The sequence below is a fragment of the Phoca vitulina genome, unplaced genomic scaffold (genome assembly GCF_004348235.1).
Source record: "Phoca vitulina isolate PV1807 unplaced genomic scaffold, GSC_HSeal_1.0 scaffold6, whole genome shotgun sequence".
NCBI lineage: Eukaryota > Metazoa > Chordata > Mammalia > Carnivora > Phocidae > Phoca > Phoca vitulina.
Genome location: NW_022589709.1, coordinates 66,385,242 through 66,408,557, shown reverse-complemented (window position 1 = coordinate 66,408,557; position 23,316 = coordinate 66,385,242). Strand labels below are relative to the sequence as shown.

General features: G+C 41.1%; 1 protein-coding gene across 2 annotated transcripts in view; it reads left to right on the top strand.

Moving 5' to 3' along the window:
- The first annotated feature begins 219 nt into the window (after window positions 1-219).
- MAP3K1 (mitogen-activated protein kinase kinase kinase 1) overlaps window positions 220-23,316 on the top strand; it is a 76,273-nt gene continuing 53,176 nt past the window's right edge. Inside the window, exon 1 of one of the 2 annotated variants that reach the window (XM_032404393.1) lies at window positions 220-701. In XM_032404393.1, the coding sequence (XP_032260284.1) occupies window positions 220-701 (482 nt within the window). Of the gene's footprint in view, window positions 702-1,292; window positions 1,778-23,316 lie in introns of those variants that run through there. The other variant, XM_032404394.1, reaches the window with a different exon arrangement.

Genomic DNA, 23,316 nt, shown 5'->3' with positions numbered 1-23,316 from the left:
TGCTCCCCGCCATCCCACCCCCACCCCCACCCACCCCGGGCCGGAGCCGGTGCGCCTGCCAGACCGTCCAGGCCAAGCACCCGGCGGGCCCTGCTCACGCAGTTGGCGCAGGCGGCTCTACGCTAGCGGCGCAGCGCCCGCCGGTCCGCCCTCCCCCTGCACTCTCCCCGCCCCCTCCCTCCCTCGCAGGGGCCGAGCGAATGTAGCCCGCGAGAGAAAATGGCGGCGGCGGCGGGGAATCGCGCCTCGTCGTCGGGATTCCCGGGCGCCGGGGCGGCGAGCCCCGAGGCGGGCGGCGGCGGAGGGGCTCTCAAGGCGAGCAGCGCGCCCGCGGCAGCCGCGGGACTGCTGCGGGAGGCGGGCAGCGGGGGCCGCGAGCGGGCTGACTGGCGGCGGCGGCAGCTGCGCAAAGTGCGGAGTGTGGAGCTGGACCAGCTGCCGGAGCCGCCGCTCTTCCTCGCCGCCTCGCCGTCGTCCTCTTCCACTTCCCCGTCGCCGGAGCCCTCGGAAGCGGCGGCGGGCGGGAGCGGTTTCCAGCCTGTGGCGGTGCCGCAGTCTCACGGAGCCGCGAACCGTGGCGGCGCCCACCCTCTGGAGCCCGCGGCCGCACAGGACAGCGGCGCCCCGAGCCCCGCGGGGGCCGAGCCCGGGGAGAAGCGGACGCCCGCCGCCGAGGCGCCTCCTGCAGCGGCCCCCGCCGGGTGAGCAGCGCGGCCGGGGACGCGGCGAGGACTTGGGGGGCGGGCGGACAGACGAGGGCAATGAATGAACCCCGGGCACCGCGCACTGCGTCCCGGGGCTCCGCGCAGCGAGGCTGCGCGCCGCTCGCCGGGATCCGAGCCCTCGGGCACCCCCTTTGACCCCTCCGGCGTCGGGCGGTGGCCCGGACCTGGCCTGGGGGACGGAACGGGGACCCGGGGCGGGGACGTGCCGGAGAGTTTGTTATTGTTTGCAGACATGTGACAGGCGTGCAAGCCGCGCTGCAGGGACCCGTTGAGATAAGGTGTGGGGCCCCGGGCTGGCTTTGTGGGGCTCCCGGAATCGGGACTCTCCGAGGTGACCCGGCGCGGGACCCTGGCGCTGCCCTAGGGGCTGGGCTGGGGGGCGGGCAACAGCCCGGCGGCGGCGCCCTCAGACGAGAGTCCCGGGATCGCTGGGGGTGAGGCCCGAGCCTGCAGACAGGCGGTGGTCAAAAAAGGGGCGGGGTGGGTGCGGAGCCCAGCCTTAGGCCGGGTAGGGGGGCTGGGGCGTCGGGGAACGCCGTGAGGTACACCGGACCTTGACAGGCGAGCCCCTCGTCAGGTACCCGGGCCCGGCCGGGAGCCGGCCGAAGGCAGTACGGCCGCAGGGCGCTCCGGGTGGAAGGCTCTGTCAAAGCGGTGTGGGCGGGCGGGCGAGCGGGCGGGCTGCAAACTCGGGACTTGGAATATTTTAGGACTTGGGCTTTCTCTTTGCGTCCCTCAGGGGCTCTACATGTTCTTGGGAATGCGCGCAGCGCCACTAAAACTTGAGTGACTTCTGTTTGGAGTTTGAATTTGGCCTTTGAAGTGTGCATTTGGCGGAGTGGTGTAAGAGCCAGGACCGGATGTGTCAGCCATTCAGTTTCAAAGCAGTGGTGACTGCTCCCCGCAGCCTCTCCGGCGTGGCTGGGGACCGCGGCTGGGGTGCGGTGCTTCCTGCTCGTGCAGCTGCGCCGGCTACCCGCCGGCTGCGGGATTCCAGGGATCACAGTGCAGTGGGCTTCGGCTCAGATAGTCCTACGTGCCTATGCATTACGGTACGTGTAAGGTAACAGACCAGCCGTTCTTGGCCTGACACTTTTTTGGCAACTGGAAATCTTTATGTTAAAGGAAATTCTTTTAAGTGTGACAGTCGTAATCCTTGTTTTTAGGAAATCTGACTAGTGTTTGCACAGCGTAGTCTTGATGAGTATTTTGAGTTGCTGGAAATGTTTTCGTGATAGTTAACCATTGCCCTGTTGAGTTTCCTGACCTTTATTCTGGGTATTTTAAAGACTGTGTCTTAGATTTGTTTCCCTAGTGAGACGAATTTGACAATAGGAATCCTTGGTTTGGGTTAATTATCTAAAGTGCTTTGGCACTTTCTGAGCTTGATATTTTTATTTATTTAAAACCACAGTTCATTTATTACCAGGAAGTTGCACACCCCACCAAAAAACAAAAAACCCTAAAAATTATGGTCAGCACTGCCATGGCAATCTCGAGAGGAAAGAAGATTTGTGGCTGTGATAGTTTTCTGTGTGCACTTGTAAATATAAGTTAGTGTTACAAGAGCTAAGTTTCTCTACACTTTCCTGCTTCTGTGAAGATTGGATTAAAACCTCACTAGAATAATTCTTTGAAGGCAGTTAGTACTACAAATGAGCTCCAGATAAAAATACTAAACCTTAAATTTTAGAAGTTAATTTTATCTGTTCTTATGAGAGCAACTTTTTGAATACAGTAAATAATTTAGTGTCAGCATTCTAGTCCTGTTGATGAGCTATGACTATACTAGAGGAGCAACCACTGTAAAAATAATGTATAGAAGTTGTTTAGAGTTGCCTCCACACAAAATAAGACTAAGGTGGAGGCAGATAGAATTGAGGAACTGAGTAACCCATGTTTAATTTTTGCATGTTATAACATAGGTGGTTTTGCCCTCTTAGTTGAAGGAGTGGATTATAATGCAGTGTGTGAAATAAGGAGCTAATCAGCATAATCATTTTTAAAAAATGAATTTCACTAGCCAGAATGCTGTTTGTTCACCCCAAATGTAATACCTACAGACTTCGTTTATAGTAAAATGTTGATTCTCTAAGCCTGAAAATACAGTGATTTTTCCTTCTAGTTCCTTGTGTGTGGGGTTGAAGTTTATTTGCATCTATTGGTATAAATACTTTGATTATAAAGAGTTCAGTGAACTTTACATTTTACTTTTTTGACAGTAGTTTCATTTGTACTTTCTGGAGAAAAATATAGCACTGAGATTTTGAAGTATTTTAATGTTTCAGGAGTAGTATGGGTCTGGAGTTCCCTTCTGTCTAAAGACCTGTTGTATTTTTAAAAGAGAGTTCTATGATTTTTAATTTCGGAATTTCCTTCAGTTTTTTTGATCTTTAGATGTAGAAACTGAAAATGTGGAAAATAAATTTGTGAAGTATAAATTGTGTAAGTTATATTCATATTAAAAATAAAAGATTTTTTGTCTGTCCCTCTCCTTTAAGGTAATAATTGAAATCAATGAAAGTTTTGTGCCTGTAAGTGGCGCCCAAGGGTTTGGAATTTTAATTTATATTACAGAATTAGAACTTTTTCTTCCTATTTATTGTTTTTGAAGAAAAATTACAGTGTTACTTTCCATTGAACAGGCTGTTGTGAGTTTGGTAGATATAATTACTCTATCCTATTTTTGTAACTTAAAAAAACCCTAACTATCAATTTGCTGGCTCCATGAAAGAACAAGATATGCTGTACTTGTTAATGTTAGTTTTTGTTTAAAACTAAAGCCATTTCATAGGCTGCTTTTATATCCTCATATAGCCCCCAGCTTTCACTTCCTTTTAGAAGCTGCTAGGTTAAAAATATAATTTAGTGACTTTTTACTAGAGGAGATATAGGAACATTATTATCTAAAAATAAGTTGTAAAAAATTAAGTTGGTGATTTTATGAAACAATAGAAGTAGTTACATAAGGTAACTTATGTGAATGTGTGAGTTTCATAGTTATGAATTGTCTACAAATTCTATTTTAAATCAGGTAAGAACATTAATGCATTCTTCATTATACTTAACCTTATTAAATGTAATTCTGAAAGAAAAATATCAGAGCTATAGTTGTTGCCAACTTTTGTTTTATTTTCATATCTGATTTTGGCAAGGGTGACTGGTTAACCAACATTCCTTAATGTATGATTTCCAGTACATTATAATAACTCCATTTTGTTAGATACAAAAACCAGGAAGTAGCCCTGTTCATTGATACTCTTTCCTGTCTTCTATAGCACCTCCAGCATATGTTGCATGTCTTAGAAATGGTCATTGACTTACTGACTTGAAGATTTCAAAACATGGAAAGAAAGGAGTGTTCTTTGTTTTCAAGAGAGCAAAATAACCAGCTACAGCTTGCCTAGGCTGTCTGCTCATCAGTCCTTGACACTGGCTATAAGCATTCCAGAAGAAGAAATAATGGGGTGGCAAGGCAGTTAATGGTGAATGGATTCCCCTGAGGGAAAATATAGGGCATTCAGAAGTGGTCTGAGTGAGAAAGGACAACTTTTGCATTTGTTACCCATTTTCTTGGGTTGAGAGGTATTTCTCTGTAAAGAAAGCAATAGAAAAACGTGGCATGGAACAGTAATGGTCTCCAGAGGCTGCTTAAGAACTACACTATATTGCACCTCTAACCTTGGGAACACTTTGCCTATGGTGGTTTTCCTCAGTCCTTTCCTCTTTTTATATCCTAAGTCAAAAGTTAGAGCTACTTAAAAATGTAAATGGGTAGAAGATTAATGTGAGGAAATGTGCAGTTTTAGGAACAGACCCAAGTTGTCTTTAACAAATAATTTAAGGACATTTTTAAACATGAAAGAAGTAACCAGGAACAGAATTAAAGTAAATGGTTCATTGCAAAACAGTGAGATTAGTCAGGTGCTCTTCTTACAGCAAGATTATAAGAGGATTTTAGCTGTGGCTAATACATGTTCATTGAGTATACAGATATGTTTGGATTCCTTTTATGTAGTCACCTTTCTTGCCTTCTGCAGGTCAGGCCAGTTATATATAGTATCTCATTTCATTATCACTACAGCCCTCCAAGGCATTGTAATTTCTGTTTTCAAGAGAGGGAAACTCATTTGTGATGCTAAAGCTCTGTGATCACATAACTAGAAGACAGAGCCAGGTCAGTCTGACTCCACAGTTCATTTCTTTGCACCATCTATGCTGCTTTTATTTTTCCAAATTAATAATTAAATTGATAATTTTTAAGGAGGAATTTGTTCTGCAGGAGTCATAATAAACATAATAGGTCTCTACCCAGTGCCATTGCCAATATATTTGTCTCTTTATATGTATATACTGCATAGCTTTCTGTAACCTGGCCTTGTATATGTAATACAAGTAGACTGTACTTAGATCACCTTACTGTGTTAGGCAAGGAGAATAATTGATTCACGTTGAGTGTTAGATTTTTTTGATTTCTGCTGTATTATAAGTGGAGGGAATTAAAGAAGGTGAAATTAACATCACTCATGAATCTTAATCATCACACATGGAGAAAAATTGTTCCAGTACAGTTGTACCCTGCTCCTGTATTATTTTTTATTTCATTCATCCAAGGTTTACAGATCTCTACAAGATGATGGTCTGGGTGGTAGAGAAAAAGATCATTGATGCATGGCCTCTGTTTCTCTTGGTAGGTTCTAGTATGAACGTGTTTAACAGTACTATATTAAGTGCTTTAAGAGAGATGGGAATACAGAGAAACTCCCAGATTAAAAACTAGTGCCCTGAGTCTCATCTACAACCTTCCACACTATATTCCTATAGTGAATACAGTGTTATCTCCCTAACTTCCTGAGGAATTAATTGGCCTTCCAGGCTAGTAGTTAAGGGTGGTGGCTTTGTTCTGCTTTCTGCTTGTATGTTTGGGCTGCTAGTTTTTGCTCCTTTCCTTTGGTCTCTTTCCCCTTTCTTAGGACAGGTATATGCTGTAGTTTTTCTATTTCCAGAGTAATGGAAAAAGGAATCTAGATATAGATTAGTTTCAAACTATTTCTGCCTACGCTCTTAAGAGGAATATGTACGGAACTGTGAGTTCAGATGTGGTTTTTTTTTTTCTTTCTTGAAAGAGAACATTAAAAGGGGGTATGGAGAGCAAGGAACTCAATATATACCAATGGTGGTTTTAAAATTTAGTCTTTATTATTAGTAACAGCAACTCTGCTAGTTAAGAAAACGTTAGGGGATGCCTGGGTGGCTCAGTCGGTTAAGCATCTGCCTTCGGCTCAGGTCATGATCCCAGGTTCCTGGGATGGAGTTCCGCATGGGGCTCCTTATTCAGCAGGGAGCCTGCTTCTCCCTCTGCCTGCCGCTCCCCCTGCTTGTGCATGCTCTCTCTCTCTGACAAATAAATAAATAAAATCTTAAAAAAAAAAAAAAGAAAAAAAGAAAACGTTAGGAAATGTCAAATATGCTCTAGAATGTAAGATAATCAAAAAAATATCCTTATCTTAATTTACTCTATGGCATATCATAGTTAGTTTAGGTATGTTTAGGTATGGAAGGGAGTTCTGTATTGTTAGTGATTGAATCCTTTGGAATACCAGTCTGGTTAGTTTGGTTTAATAGATTGAGATGTCAGAGTGCCAAGAACTGTTAAGTTATTAATACCCACCAAGCATATATTTCTGAGTACAGTCTGACACCCGGGAATTATTAATGAGGCCATCGGACCTCTTGAAGACTGGGGGAAGTCCTTGGAGCTTAGACAGTGCTGTAGTTAGTGCATTAACTAAGTTTATCACATGAAAGTATAGTGATGATGAGTGTATATGGAATAAGGAGAGAGTAGATACTGGGTGGAGACTTTGCTCTGACAAATAGACATGATCATTACCTTTTGTTATTGCCTAAATAGTCACTTAACTGATATATTATAAAATAATCTTCAACTGGTCCTACAGCATTCTGATACTAAATATCCGTTATTAACAAATGAGGAACTCTGTCTTACTATTTATTCCACTGCCTAGTACCTAGACTAGTGTCTGACACCCATGAATATTAGGTGCCCATAAATGTTAGGATGAATTAATTTTCCCGAAGTGGTTATTTTTAAATTACTGTATCTGAAGATTACAATTTACTTTGATGTGATTTTAATCATCGTCTAGTTTAAGGCAAGTTTTGAAGGCAAGAACTGTTTCTTATGTTGATAGTAGCAGTAGGTGGTATTTAACAATCAGTGGTTGATAATATTGACTGATTTTATATAACGTAAAACTTAAAATAATTATTTTAATAGCTAAGTGTAGTTACAAAGTAATTAGAGTCATGCTCAAACTGTCAAATACTGAGAAAATTGAGTTTCTGATACTTGAAGTGACTAGCTATTGGGCTAATACTTGAAGTGACTAGTTATTGGGCTATTTGGTTACCTTCCTGATTTTCTTCTTAACCTTGGCAGTTCTTCCTTGGTGGCCCATCATCACCCTCTGGAACATAAATATTAAAAGATCCTTAGGGTGATCCTAGGGCTTCTGTCATTTTGTCTTCTCCATTCCCACCATTAATGCCTCTAGATAGTTATTAACCATTCACAAGTGATTGCAGAATTTGTTTTCCTAGCCATGACCTCTCCTAAACTCCAGACCTACACCTAATTGCCTGTGTGACATAGCCATACTCAGATATCTAAAATAAAATTCAGGGTTTTCCCTACACCTTGTCCTACTAATATATTCTCTGCTCATGAAATGGCAGAACCAGAACCTAGGAGTTACCCTTGACCACTCCTTGTATTTAGTCCACCATCAGAGCCTGGGGATTTGACCCTGTTACCACATCCCAAGGCCAGACTTGGATGGTCTCTTACTTGGACTGATGTAGTAGCCTCCTGACTTGCTCCCTGTATCCTACTTTCTCCCTTCCCATCTGTTCTCCATTTTATATGGCCAGAGTGATCATTTTAAAATGTTAATCTGATTATAACAATGTTCCTCTAGAAAAGTAAATAAGATTAAGTATAAAAACTTTCAAAAGCTTGCCATTTGGTTAAAGACCAGAGAATCCTTATCATGCCCTACTCAGTCCCTGCCCTGTCTGGCCCTTGCTGCCTCTCCAGGCTCATCTCAGATCACACTTGCCCTTGTTCTCTGCAGGATTGCCTTCTTTCATTTCTTCAAACTCAGCACACCACCTCCTGCCATAGGGCTTTGGCATGCACTGCATGCTCCCTCTGCTGGAACACTTTCCCCAGTCCCAAGTCAGCACTTCATTGCTCAAATCTTAGCTCCCTGATAGCTCTTCAGGGAAGCTCTTCTTCCCTGATCTCCCAGACTGGCTTCACAGCACAGTGTCCTTACTCTCAATGTTGTGATTTTACATTTGTTATCTCATCTGATAAATGGCTGTCTTCTCCAGAAGACTGTAAGACCTGAGTGGGCAGTGCCTGTGGCTGGATAGCGACCCAGCACCTAGCAAAATGCCTGGCCCATAGTTGCCCGTTGGTAAATATTTGTGGAATAAATGAGTAAGGATAATAATGACATGACAAGTTCATCCTCATAGATCATTTGTTTAACACCTTTGGGCAGATGTAGTCTAGGTCCTAGCTGAGACAGGATTACACAGCAAAAGCCTAGATGATTGGTGTGGCCTAATTCTCAGTTTGTGATAGATTCATTGGGAGGTATCTGGACTGTAAGACCTTCCAAGTGCCTTGAGTGAGGTAGGACAGCTTAATGTGGCATGGAGGAAATAGCTATATAGTAGTCCATGCCTCCCCTTTCCATGGTTTCACTTTCTGAGGCTTTGGTTACCTGCAGTCAGTCACGGTCTGAAAGCAGATGATCCTCCTCCTGACACTGTCATCAGAAGGTCACTAGTAGTTTAACGCTTCATCACAATGCCTACGTCATTCACCTCACTTCATGTCATTGTGTAGCCATTTTATCATGTTACATCATCACAAGAAGGGTGAGTGCTGTACAGTAAGATTTTGAGAGTGACCACATTCACATAACTTTTTTAAAAGTGTATTGCAATAATTGTTCTATTTTATCAGTATTGTTACTCTCTTACTGTGCCTAATTTATAAATTAAACTTTATCATAGGTATGTATGTATAGGAAAAAACATTGTATATATAGGGTTTGGGACTATCTGTGGTTTCAGGCATCACCTGGGGTCTTGCAATGTGTCCCTAGTGGATAAGGGGAGACTGCTGTACTGCGTGATAATCTGCTATAGGTTTGAAGAGTTTACTATCTGTATGTGATTCTTTTGCACTTACTAGGGAGGTGAAAATGGGTGTGTATGTATATTTATGTATATATGATATCTATACTCAGGTTCATATTCATATATACATAAATATACACATAAAGGTTATGCATTATTATAATGATTCATTTTTTCAAATTCTCAGAATGTTATATAAGCTCAAGATGCCATTTTAGGGTTCTTGTCCCTTGAGTATTTATTTATTTCTTGAGTATATTTATGTATATATGAGTATAAATATGCTCAAAAAGGTGTTATGCATTAATGTAATTGTTCTCTTTCAAGTACTCGTAATGTAAACTTAAAATACCACTTCTGGGATTCTTGTCCCAATAACCCTACTGTCATGCAAAATTAATTTTTTATTAATATTAATTCATCTTGGAGTAAATAGAAGTTCACGTGTGCATTGAAGAAAAGATTTGCTAAGCAAATACTGTATGAAATTTTAGGAACCAAGAGCCCACGTAACAGAAAACACTTTAAAGTACTGGTGGTAACTAAATCCTACAGCCTCCCTTATCTAGAACATGGTTTAGCACTAAGAAGTAAGGAAAAAAGGCTCTCAGCCGCCAAAGGGCCTGTAACGAAATCTGTCCTTTGAAGTTCTTTGATTTTACGCTTAACAAGAGTTTCAAGGGCATTGGCTCAGGATTCACTGACACTTATTTAAGATATTATTCTTGTGGTCTTGTCCATTTGGTGTCCCCAACACACAGTGATCAAAAGCAGCCAATTAGAAAGACTAGCAGTACAAGGAAGAGACAGGTTCCCTGATGGCTGCAGTATAGACAGAGAGACTTGACAGCAAGAGAGGAGAGGGAGGGAGAAGAGGACATCACAGCATTGCTGTCAGGGGACACCTGATGTGGGAACATTCATTTCCACATATCTGGATAGCTTCTCAGATTATAGATTTATTAAATGACAGAACTTTCCACATTACTTTTTGGGTACCAGTTTCCTTATGTAGAATGAGTGTGATCAGGATTGTTTGTTTTTATAATGGCGAGTGTGGCTCATCATTACAAGCTGTGTTTCTGTTTACTCAGTGAACTGAATTAGAAGGCCTATTATATTTTAAGTAGGATTTCCATTCGAGATAGTTGTAGAAAGTATTTTGATCCTCAAAATGGTAAGCTTCTAAGTTACCTAGAAGAGGTAGTCCTATGGCCTTGATGATACTGAATAAATGAAGTGTTCTTTAGAATTGCATAAAATTGGAGGGTACTCAGTAGAAATGTCGTGTGGATTGTCTGTATGGGAAAATCTTTTTTGCTTTATTTGTGGGACTGAGTCATTTTATACCCTGCAGTTTCTTTAAGATGCTTATTAATCACCATCACTGGTATACACTGACCTTCCTCCTAGTGAGACTGTGAAGAGTCAGGCAGTAAGCTCCAACTTTGTAACATTGATCAAGTTACTTGATGACTGCAAGTTTTTTGGTTTAATTACTTCAAAAACATTCTTCATGTCTGTATGCTCTAAGATGAAGAGTGTTTTGAAACAGACATTTCATTTCTTTTTTCTCCTTCAAGATAATGAGTTGGCTACATCTCTTATTTTCTGGATTTCTGTTAGTATTCTTAAATTCTGCTTGTGTAATAAGTAAGATTCTTTTTTTTTTTTTTTAATATTTTATCTATTTATTTGACAGAGAGCGATAGCGAGAGCAGGAACACGAGCAGGGGGTGTGGGTGAGGGAGAAGCAGGCTTCCCGCTGAGCAGGGAGCCCGATGCAGGGCTCAATCCCAGGACCCTGGGATCATGACCTGAGTCGAAGGCAGACGCTTAACGACTGAGCCACCCAGGCGCCCCATAAGTAAGATTATTTTCATTGAAACTTAAAGTTTATAAAAGATGTGACAAATTAATGTAGATATTAATATTCCTGAAAAAGTTTTAGTGTTTTAATCTAAATTTATTTTGAATTTTGAAAATATGTTTCAATTACTCTGGTACACTGACATCTCCAGGCTGTTGTATGAGGTCCTCATGTTTCTGGGATTCAGAATTTATAGTATCAAACCTCATTAATGAAATTATTAGACAGTCCCTCTTGAAAGCAACAGAACAATTTTTTTTTTAAAACTTACATCTTTATCATTTAACAAAAAGGACTGTACATTGTAGACTACTATAGGCTTTGCTTTTTTCTTGACAGTATTTTGTTATCTTGATACACATAGAGTTGTCTTTTTAATGACTGAATAATATTCCATCTCATGAATGTCACATTAGCCACTTTCCTGTTTTTAGACATATATAGTTTGTTTTTGGATTGTTAAATTAAGCTTCAGTGACTACCATTGTATATACATTTTCATATATTTGTGCATCTAGTTCTATAAAACAAATACTCAGAAGTGGAATTGCTGAGTCAAAGGACATGCATATTTAAAATTCGATTCTATAGCTGAAGTGCCCTATCAAACATTGTACCAGTTTATATTTACCTCACAGTATGTGAGACTGCCCATGGCCCCACATTTTGGCCAACATTGCATATCATCAGTCTTTCATTTTTTGCCAGTTTGGTAGATGAAAGATGGTTTCTTATCCTAATTTACATTTCTTAGCTTTTTAGCATCATTGTACAACTTGTCCTATTTATTATCAGTTTCATATTTTTTGGTATATTTCCTTTCACACGTGGGTAAGAATTGTTTATTTTTTCTTACTGGTTTGTAATCATCCTTTGTATATTAGAATTTTAGCTCTGACATGTATTGGAATTGTTTTCCTCCACTTCTGTGTTGTGAGTTATGAATTTCGGTTATAGTATTTTTCCATAAAGAAGCTTTAATTATTTTTTCAAATTTCAGTTCTTTCTTTTCATTATTTCTGTCTAGGTCTTATAGAATGGCCCACAGATGCAGTGCTGAATTGTACCTAAGAGTACAGACGCATGAATTCTAATCAGAGTTTCACCACTATCAAGTAGGGTAACCGGACAGTTACTTAGCTTCTTTGACTTCAGTTTTCTTAGCTGTGACATGAAGATACTACTTCGTAGTTGTTGCAAAGACTGTGTGTTTGTATAGTTCTTCAAACAGTGCTTGGTGCATGGTAAACACTGTATAAGTAATAACTATTATTATTCCCAAGTGCAGAATTATCACAATTCACCAGTGTTTTCTAATATGTTTTATGTATTAAAAAATATTTTTATATATTTATTTGAGTGAGAGAGAGAGAGCATGCGAGGGGTGGAGGGAAAGGGAGAGAGAATCTCAAGCAGACTCCATGCTGAGCGCAGAGCCTGATGCAGGGCTCAGTCTCACGAGCCTGAGATCAGAACCTGAGCCCAAACCAAGAGTCGGGTGCTTAACCAACTGAGCCACCCAGGTACCCCTATTTTTATGTATTTTAAAAAAATACTTTAACCTTTGATCCATCTGAAGTTTAAGGGGGTGACAGAGGGCTCTAACTTAATTTTTTCCAAATGACTAGGTGTTCCAGCACTGTTAATTGACAAAAAATATCCCCTTTATCATATACTAAATTTTCAAGCATTTGGAAGTTCCCAAGTATATTTCTTTATTCCAGATCTTTTTCTTACACGAGGGGCCTAAACTTCTAAATAATCACATTTCAAGTTTTGTACAAAGATTAAAAGAAAGTCACTGACTAAAGAGAAAGGATATATTAGATTATTAACTATATGTTTGCTGACTCGTTCTGATTAATATTTTGGTTCCTGAAATGTCTTAGCTTCAGTGACAGAACCCTGCATCCAACTGCCTCTGGGATAGCTTCTCTAGAAGGTACAGCTCTGGCAGGCACTGCAGCTGCCATGTGTCCAAACTGAATCCCTGTCCTCCCCAGCCTTCCTATCCTCTCCCTTAGATTTCTTGGTTGTTTGGGATGCCTGTTGGAGTTCCTGCCACCGTCCCCCTAATTACTGTGCTCTTACTCTACTGGCTTTCTCATCTTCAGCATCCAAGCAGTCTCTGGTTCTAGTGTTCCCAGTTCTCTGCTAGCTTTGGAATCTACACCACAGCTGCTAACCCCGGGTCACGCCACTGTCACCTCATCCCAATTCTTGCAAAGCTTCCTTTGTAACTAGTCTCCTGCTTTTAGACATGTCTTCCTGTCTTTTCCCTACACTGCAGTTAGAGTGGGGCTTCTACAATGCAGGTCTGACCGTGACACTTCTGTCCACGAAACTTTCCTTCATCCTCAGAATGAAGTCCAGACTCCTTATTATAGCTCAGAAGCCTCTGGTGACCAGCTCTGCTCCCCTCTTCACTCCCTCTTCCAGGACACCCTGCTCCAGACATCCATGTTCCTCCATGTTCATATTGTTTTCCCAGCTTGCCCCTTTTTTCTCAGTGTGCTGTTTCCCCTATCTGGAATACTCATTTCATCTCCACTGTGAGATGTTTTTAAATATGTTTTTATTCCCTTTGCAATAAAGAATTATTGGTATTCTACTAAATATAAATGTGGCTATTTGGAGAAGTCAGTACTGTATTGTGAATTCTGGTGAACTCTTTAGAGTTCTTCAGTATCTGAATTAGATTTGCCACTTTTAAACCTCTTCAGTTTTTCCTCTGTCACTGCATGCATGGTCATGTCTTACTGAATGGCAGTGTTTACAAAGAGTTGTTTGGAAAGTATACATTATTGTAAAGTGAGTCAGATTTTTCCATTTGTATTAAAATCTCAAAGGTGCAATGTCAGGAAAATATTTTGGTGCCATACAGTGTATTGCTGTCTTTGAGAATAATCCAAGACCATCCCCAGTCAGAGAACAAACATGCTCCAGTGCTGCAAGCGCAGGGCTTGACTGTGTCGGGGGAACATGATCACAAGGTTTACCTCGGCTGCCTGGCCTCCTCAGGCAAGGTTCCAGGGAGCTAATGGGCTATAGGAAGACAGGCATGTCAGATGTGGGGTCATTTGAAATCTCTTTTTGTCTGGTCTGTGGCTGTTCTCTCTAGAGAAACCAAAGGGCAGAGTAGTGAACATGCCAGGGCGAATGCCCATTGCCAGTGCTCTTATGCCCCCTGATGCCACCACTGTCTGTGCCTCCAGGAGCACTCTGCGTGACTGCTGTGAGCCAGGCACCAAGGTTCTAGGAACCCAGCAGGGATGATGCCTGTGAAGGAGTTTAACAAGGTAACAGGCTACTGATGACAGGGTCTGTGCAGGCCTTCGTCAGCAGGGAGTGAGGCGGGTATAGGGAGGGTATTCTGGGAAATGGGAGGTCCGTGCCAAGTCTCAAAGAATGCAGAGTTGTTAAACAGGTGAAAGGGGCTTGCGGGAGGTTTTATGACCGGGGTGGCAGAGTTTGGGGGAGGAGGCCCTCTGCTGACATGGAGAACTGCAAATATAATTCAGATAACTCTGGGTGGAGAGCAGGGTGTAGATGGGGCTCAGGAACGAAGCTGGGGACTGTCCGGAGAGCCATGCAGAGTTCTCTGCTTCCTTATTGCTCCCACTGGCCAGTCCTTAGATCTTTGTGCTTAGGACAAAATAAAAAGCTTTTGTAGTTTGACAGGTAATCACGGTGTGCTAGGAAGTGGGTCAGGAGGCCCAAAGGAGTTACATCAGAGCTGGTGCAAGATAGTCTGCAGCCACAGGTCTTTGCACTGCCAACAGCTCCCACAGTTTCAGAGGTTCACGGATTCAGAGGTGTTCTCTTGTAAAACAAATTCCATCCACTTTGATCTCGCATGTGGTTTTGGAACTGCCCATTTGTATTTCAGAGACAACACAGTGTAGTGATTAGGAACCTGCGTCCTAAGAGTCAGACCTGTTAGCCACTTACTACTATTGGACTCCGGGGAAGTCACTTAACTTCTCTGAATTTCAAATGTTCTACCTCAAAAATGGTGTGAGCGGAGTGATTAGATGAGATAATGAAGCATGATTCTTGACCCAGAAAACTACTCAGTAAACATTAACTGTCAATAATATCACTGCAAGTAACTATGAAGACTCACTAATTAATACTTTGTACAGATGAGGATGAGGTTAAGAGACTCAAGTTTACCTTACTAGTTGCCATTAGTTTAGCAAAGGTAGTGTGTATAGATTATACATCATATTGAGAGCAAGTTATTTTTCTTCATTATTTTGAAATTATTTGCTAGAATAATGGAAAACACAACCTTCAAAACTGTGTGATGTGGGATAAAGCATATCATTGCTAGTACATAGATCAGGGATCTCATCACTTTGTGAGGACATAAGGCTGGTCTCCTGGGTTTGGTTTTCTCATCTGTGAAAAGAAGAGATTGACTTACATAATCTCTTGGTTCCCTTAAAGCTCTAGCAACTTTCCACTAATTTAATTGGAAAATTACCTCTTGTGACTATATTTAGTTGTAATTATTGAAACAACAATTCGTTTTTGAACTTACCACCTCTTGGAATTTTAAACCTGGATATCAACTCTAAGGAGAAATTCAAAGGAGAATTAATGAAGGCTCAGAAAAAAGAAATCATATTTGTTAAATGATGAGAAAATACTTACTTTTTTAAAGCCTATAACTATACTGGGAGAATAGTATTTTGCAAAGTGGAGAGAAATGAGTAGTTAGCATGTTTGTGTTTAACAGATTCTGTTAGAGAGGAATTTTGAAAATAACTTTAAATCTAATTTTTGGGGGAGCCTGGGTGGCTCAGTCGGTTAAGTGGCTGCCTTCGGCTCAGGTTGTGATCCCGGGTTCATGGGATTGAGCCCCACATTGGGCTCCCTGCTCAGTGGGGAGTCTGCTTTTCCCTCTCCCTCTGATGCTCCCCCTGCTTGTGCTTTCTCTCGCTTTCTGTCAAATAAATCTTTAAAAAAAAAAAATCTAATTTTTGGTAACTATACTGTTAAAAATTGTCTTTCTTTACTTCAGCTTTAGTTGTATAAGGATGGATATCCCCAGGGATGACCTCTAATAAGCAAAGCCTTGCTTGGACTTTTTCCTGTGTTTATAAAGTTCTTTCCATAAATGCAAATATGTATACATACTTTCCTTTTTAGTTAAAACTTTAAAATATGTGGTTTGGTGACACTTAGTTGTATTGTTTCCTGATCATGAAAATTCAAACTTAATTGTAGTGGGCGGGGTTCTTTGCACATAATTTGAATAGAGTTGGCAATTCTTAGTAAGTATGAATTTCACTGTGAATTTTTTTTTAATCTAATAATTTGGGGCTCAAGTTCTAGAAAAAGTTGACTTTCAAGTAGATTTGGAATAGGACTTTTTAACTGACTTAATCATTGTGATTGTACCAACTTCAAGCATATCCACAGAAAACTCTTGCCCATTGCTATTCTTCATACACAGAACTGAAGCTGCTTCTAATTCATTGCTGAGCACATCCAGCACTAATTACTGTTTGTTTAGATTCCTGATAGTGAGGAATACCTGACCCTTCCTGCTTCCATCACAACCCGTACACTTAGTTCTGAATGTTGGGATCAGTTATTCACATATTTGGGAGCACTTATTACATGCTACAGGCACCTGATTTATTTAGACACAGCTGCTGTGAGAAATAGAGCAAGTGCTTTTGAGTCTCAGTTGCATTAGCACCATTCTTCTAGCTTATTGTGATGCATTGTGATAACTAGCAGTAGTTTTTGTTACCGCTAATAAGGCAGGTAAGACTATCATTTGCACAATGCAAACTGAAATCATCTTTCAGTTTTATAAGTGCATGGTGGAACATTCCCTCCGCTGCAGGAGGATTTGCTAGGAGTTTTAAATATGTCAAAGATGCATGAGAACAAAGCCTTCCCTCTTGGGGCTTAGATCCATAAAGGTGGTTTTGGCACCAAAGAGAAAAGGTTTATGCTCAAGAACTTCTTGCTTTCTCTTCTCTCTCTTAATTCCTGGGCCAAGTTTTGGTGATAAGATAGAAAACCATTAGTTTCTGAAGTCAGCTTATCTCTGAATACAGCAACTTGGTAAAGAAATGTGCTCAGAATTACATTGTGTAATATAATGCTTTATTCTTATTGAAGGTTCCCCAAAATACTGAATGTTGCAGATTTTAATTACTAAAAACAAATTAGTAGAAATTTCTTATCTGAGTAGATAATATGGTTGGTCATACACCAAGCCAAAATGAAATTATTTTTTCTGAGTTCTGTCTCTGTTTCATATTCCCTTGCCTACAACACATACACATCCCCTGCCCCGCCCCCGGCCCCCAAACACACATGTAGGTCTTGCCTTTTCATTCGTGCTGACAAGTTGTTCTGGAACTTGCTATTACAGGGTCTTCAGTAAGCCACGTACACTGAATTCTTTGCCATAGCGAGGTTCCTATAATGCCATTGCACTCACACATTTTCATGTATTTCTCAGTTCTTTATTAAAAATAAATCTTTATAAATTATTTATTGAGCATGATAGGGTTTGTCTTTGTGATCAATCTGCTCTACACTTTGAGTTACCTATACCATACTTTTACTCCTAGGCTGATTTTCTGTCCTCATGCTATTGAGTTACTTCTGCCCCAGTATATTACTTTGAGCACAGGAGCTACATTTTATATTGCCTGAAACCCGATTGTTTTTAACTCTGTCACAAAATTTAGCCCAAAGACCTAGAAAAATATATGCTATCAATTAGTTACTTTTTAAAATACCTAATCTAGGATTGCTTTTTAAATTTTTAAAATTTTTTATTTTTATTTTTTAAAGATTTTATTTATTTATTTGACATAGAGAGAGAGCACAAGCAGGGGGAGTGGCAGGCAGAGGGAGAGGGAGAAGCAGGTTCTCTGCTGAGGAGCCCGATGCGGGGCTTGATCCCAGGACCCTGGGATGATGACCTGAGCCAAAGGCAGCCGCTTAACCGACTGAGCCACCCAGGTGCCCCTAGGATTGCTTTTTTTAAAGTGTACTAAGGGAGATTGCCTGCATTAAAAACATTGATAATAGCACTTACATTTTGTAAAAGTTTCTGCTTAAGGGATATATTTTAAATATTCAGTTTTTTCCATATGCTTCATAGCCACATGAATCAAATCTATTTAAATACAATATTAATATTCTCTCTTCTTTCCATAAACCATTAAAATATCCTTGGAAATTTTATAATTTCACCATTCCAGCTCTTTATTCTACAACACTTTTAACTGTGAAAATGGGATAAAATCTTGGGTTTTTAGGATGATGTGTACGAATTTGGGGTTTGGACACTGTGAAGACCTAACAGCCATCACCAACTCTCCTCCAGGATTGTGTGTCATGGAGGAAATGGTGAAGTCAGCACTCTCAGCTGTTGTGGCTTTCATTTTCTGCCCAGCAGCCCAGTAGTTATTTCGGGGTCTCTCCTATAAGTCTGGGAAGTGAAACCTCACTGGGTCTTACCCTGGATCCTGGGCAAAGAGGGGTCCTCTGCTATGCTGCAGCTGAGGCCAGGGTGGACTCCCTGCCCCAGTTCAGTTCAGATACCACAGAACTGCTTTTGGGTAATACTCGCTCAGGATATTGACGTGTTCTGCCCTGCTGGAGCATAGAAGCCACCAGTGGGACTTTTTTAGGAGACTGGATCAGGAATGGGTGGGATGGAGAAGAGAAGGGACCGTTACTGGTGGCAGTGGTGGCAGCATCAGCTAGAATCAATCTTTACAACCAGTGGACTACAAAACTTAATCAGGCTTATTTATTACAAGGTAGTTAGACTCTGACAGAGGGAGATGGACCACAGAAGACCCAGGCCTTAATTTTTTGTTAACCCGTGATTTGTAACCTAACGTATTCCTAATTGTTCATTTTGTAATTCAAGTTTAATCGGACTAACTACCAGTGGGCCTTTAGACTGCCCTTTCACAAAATTGGTAGCGTGTTCATTTCTTCACTTATTAAATGATATTTGGATTCATTAACTGTTTCTTTCTCTTAGAACTTTAAACATTAAAAACAACTTTGAATATTCTAGTCTTTTTACAATTGCTTATGTAGGACTAATGAAAAAAATTAGGAACAAATCAATTTTTCTTTGACCTCTCAAGGGTCAAATAGCCCAACTTAAAGGTGAGAGAATGTGGAAAATACTTTGAAAACCAAAATTATTCTGATACAGCACTTCAACTTTCTTTCCTGTTTCAGTTAAAATTAAAAGCCGAATCAAATTGCGGTTCAAATTCAAGAGTTCCTTATGGATGCATCTGATTCCTTGTTTCCCCGTTCAGCTGTTGTATAGGGAATTTTCATGTGTCTTTTGTGGAAAGGTATTTAACCTGCTGTCCAGGAGCTGATTGTAGTAGACTAAGTATTAGCATTGGCTTACGCCAGCTGGCCTGTCCCCAGTACTGTCTTCTCAGCTCTGCAGGAGATTGAGCCAAGTACTTTAGCCTCTTTGAGTTTGTCCTCATCTATGAATTGGAAATAATACCTTTCGTACTTTTAGAATTAGAGAAGATCAAATGAGATGTTGTATGTGAAAGTGCTTTCAAAGGGTAAAAATAAAGCACTAGGATTTATGGTCCCAGCACTTTAGAATTCCAGAGTGCAAAGCACCTGCCTCCCTAAATATCACAGTAACATTAGAGATGTTCAGTCACCAACAGGGGGTTGAGCAGAGCCGTGGAGTGCGGGGCTGGGGCGGCTGGCCGGTGCTGAGTTCCCTCAGCTCATTCTAGTTCAGCAGTATATTCCTGTGTGCTGGTCTTATTGGAAAGAGCAGTAATAATTCACTTCCTCCGTGCCTGGTCCACTGGGTGCATTATATAGTTTCTCTCACTTAAGCCTTGTACTGTCCTTGTGAAGTGCAGTTTTATTCCCATTTTACAAGTGAGAAAGCAGACACTCTGAGAGGTGAGGTAACTTAGCAGCTAGCCAGGCGGTGAAGCCTGGCTGTGAACCCTCATAGTTTGACTCTAAGACTGTGCTCTTAACCTTTAAATAGTCTTTTACACACACACACACACAAAAGATACATATGTGTATATATATATATATATATATATATATATATATATATATAAAATATATATATAGTAGGTATTTTATATATGTATAATATATATATATTTTAAAATCAGGAGATAGGTTTGAGTTATAATAGCACACACAGTTTATTATCTGTTACTTATTTCTTTGTCTTGGCTTTTATTGAAGTAAAAACTGTATCTGGTGATGACTTTTTAAATTATGTTTGGGTCCTCCAAAATACACAGGAAGCATCATTGAACCATGTTAACGTTTTTCCTTGTGACGTGACGTTCTTATAAAATAAGGCCAGTTGTAAGCACAAATAAATTTAGACTTCACTGTGTTTACTGTGCTAGAGAAGAGAGTAGGCCCCAGGCTGCAAATATAGTTGAATTCCTTAACGCACGGAACTTTGCCTGCAGAATGGGAGATGTGCTTGGAGTGCATATGCATTAGAAGTGGTCATTGTTAACACTGTGGAACCTTCACCCTTCAGAGAGTACACGCACAGACTTTGTGTCCCTCGCACCCTGTGACACAGCCATCATTCCCATTTTGCAGATGGTGAGAATACCTCAGAACAGTTAGCCTCCCCACGCAAGTGAAGTAGTAAGAGGCAGAGGGAAAGTCTGACCCTCTTCTGTATACACACCCACCCCCTCCTATGCTGCCTCTCCTCAGCTTACACTGGAGTGGCCTAGTGCATGCTCTAAGGTAGCTGCCTTGGGTGTTTCAGACGTTTTGAAATTTATTTCTTTATACCTAAGTATAATTATTAGAACTCTTTGTAAGTGAGTCCTGAAAAAAATAACTAGTTTTCATGTCCAGTGGTTTTAAATTAAAGCTCAATTCAGGCTTTAGCATTCTTTTAGTTGGTGTATTTTAATTGTTGGCTATTCCTTTTTTTACTAATTTGAGTAAAGATGTCAATATCTAAGGCTACCATCCAATATAGAGGTATGCCTAAATGAATTTTAGTTCATTTATTCTCTTATTGGTGTTTGTTCTTGCCTAGTAATGTAAGTTAACAAATGGCTGCCTACCAAGTGTGGGATCTTTAGTTTGTGTTCAGCAGGCATCTTCTTTGATAATTAAAAGAGCTTAGTGGCTTTGAGAGAATTCAGTAATCTCCCTGACCCTGTGCCTCCCCCACAAACAAAGGAGATAATCTTTGAGTTTAACTACAGAAAGGCCACTCAGGTAAAAATGAAATCTCCTTCAGGGCAAGATAAATATCTTTGCCCTTAACTGTGTGTTATTCCCTTATTTTGTTTTCTTGAAAATAATGGTAATGTGTTTGCTGTCCTATAAATCTTACATATGTGCTGCTTATAGAAACTTAACACTATCATTTCAACTCAGTCCATGTTTACTGGCATACTGTGTATATACTACTGTGGCTAGGAACTCAGTTGGGGAGGTAAGAAGATTCAATTCTTGTGTTCTCTAGCTAGTTATTGACTCCTGGTAGCTAGTTTCAGGAAGAACTCTTGGAGAAAAAAGGAGTTGTTGTCCATTCTACCTGGATTTGACAGTATTCATGTATATACTGGATATGAGGACAGCTTCATAAATGCTGCCTGTTGATTATCCTTTTAGGGTACAAATGATGTAGGCAGTGAAGAAAAAAGATGAAGAAAGAAATACTGTTATGCCTTAAGAAAGCCCTTTTAATAAAAATGTAAGTTGGCACACACAAACACACACACCCAAGAAAAAAATCAAGAATGATGCAGCGTCAAACTCCTGAAAATTATTTTATTATGTATATTTTATTTATATACATCTTTTAAGAAAATAACTTGTGGAAAGTAAGATATGCTTAATCTTACATCTTATTACAGTGATAATAATTCCGGCTTTGGGATTGAAGTTTCATGGCTTCTCATGAGTGTTTCTAAGGATACCTTTGCTCACTGAACCCTGGGTTGCTCAGAATCTTCCACAATTGCTGAGGATTGAGGAATGAATGGGGAGTTGCTGTGAGCAATTTTAATTCCCTTACAGATAGGCCCTGGCTCATATCTGGACCTCTGAAAGAGTGGTAGGGAAATCCTAGCTCAGATTCCTTCTTCTGAGGAGTGCCAGGATTTCCTGGAAGGAGAGCAGAGGAGAACCTGCAAAGGAGCCTGAGATGTCACAGGACAGATGACACCCAAAAGGCAGGGGAGAGGACTTTGTCCAAGGAGAAAATGGTCAGCAGTAGCAGTGTCACTGGGCAAGGAATGCAAGGGTGGCTGTGCATGTCTCCTGACCAGCAGTTTTAGCGCAGCGGTAGGCATCGGAGCCACTGTGCCTCATTAGGGGGTGACAGAGCAGTGAGGAGGCACAGGCTCCTCTTGAGAAGCTAGTGGAGGGGGGCGCCTGGGTGGCTCAGTCAGTTAAGCGTCTGCCTTCAGCTCAGGTCATGGTCCCAGGGTCCTGGGATCGAGCCCCGCATTGGGCTCCCTGCTCAGCTGGAAGCCTGCTTCTCCCTCTGCCACTCCCCCTGCTTGTATTCCCTCTCTTCACTGTGTCTCTCTCTCATAAATACATAACATCTTAAAAAAAAAAAAAAAAAAAAGCTAGTGGAGAGAGGGGAATGCCTACAGGTTAGCAAAGGCAAAGAAGCATTTTAGGGTTGATTTGGTTGGTTTTTAAAGAAGGCTAGGAGAGGGAAGAATGCTTATAGGCTGAAGAGATGGAGCAAAGAGAGGAGGTTTTGTTGTTCAAGTAGTGAGCTTGCTTTTCTGAAACACTGACATTTCTTGAGGAGGAGGCTTGGAGGGCACTTGACTGAATGGGGAATAGGAAGCCAGTCTGTGATTAAAAGTTTGCCATGGTGGGCGCCTGGGTGGCTCAGATGGTTAAGCGTCTGCCTTCGGCTCAGGTCATGATCTCAGGGTCCTGGGATCGAGTCCCGCATCAGGCTCCCTGCTCCTTGGGAGCCTGCTTCTCCCTCTGCCTCTCTCTCTTTCTCTCTGTCTCTCATGAATAAATAAATAAAATCTTTAAAAAATAAATAAATAAAAATAAAAAATAAAAGTTTGCCATGGTTATGAAATATGTAGATAGGCATTTTCTCTGTGTTTAAATTATTGCAATTCATGACATAGCAAAACATTCACTCACTCAACGAATTTATTAAGAACTGGCTGTGTGCCAGGTACTAGGAATACACCAGAGATGGAACAGACAAAAAAATCCCTGCTCTTACAGAGATTATGTTCTAACAAAACATAAGTGTTTTAAGTGTGCTTGGAACCCATTTTATGGTTTCTACGTGCACAGTTTGGTCATGTTTTATGGACTTCCCTGCAGATGACAAGGAACACTTTTTTTTTAAGTGACTTTCCCTGCCCCAGGTGTTCAGAAGATTGCTTTCTTTCCCAGCCCTCTCGGTGGCTCCTTATATTTCTCTACCCCTTCCTATTTGTC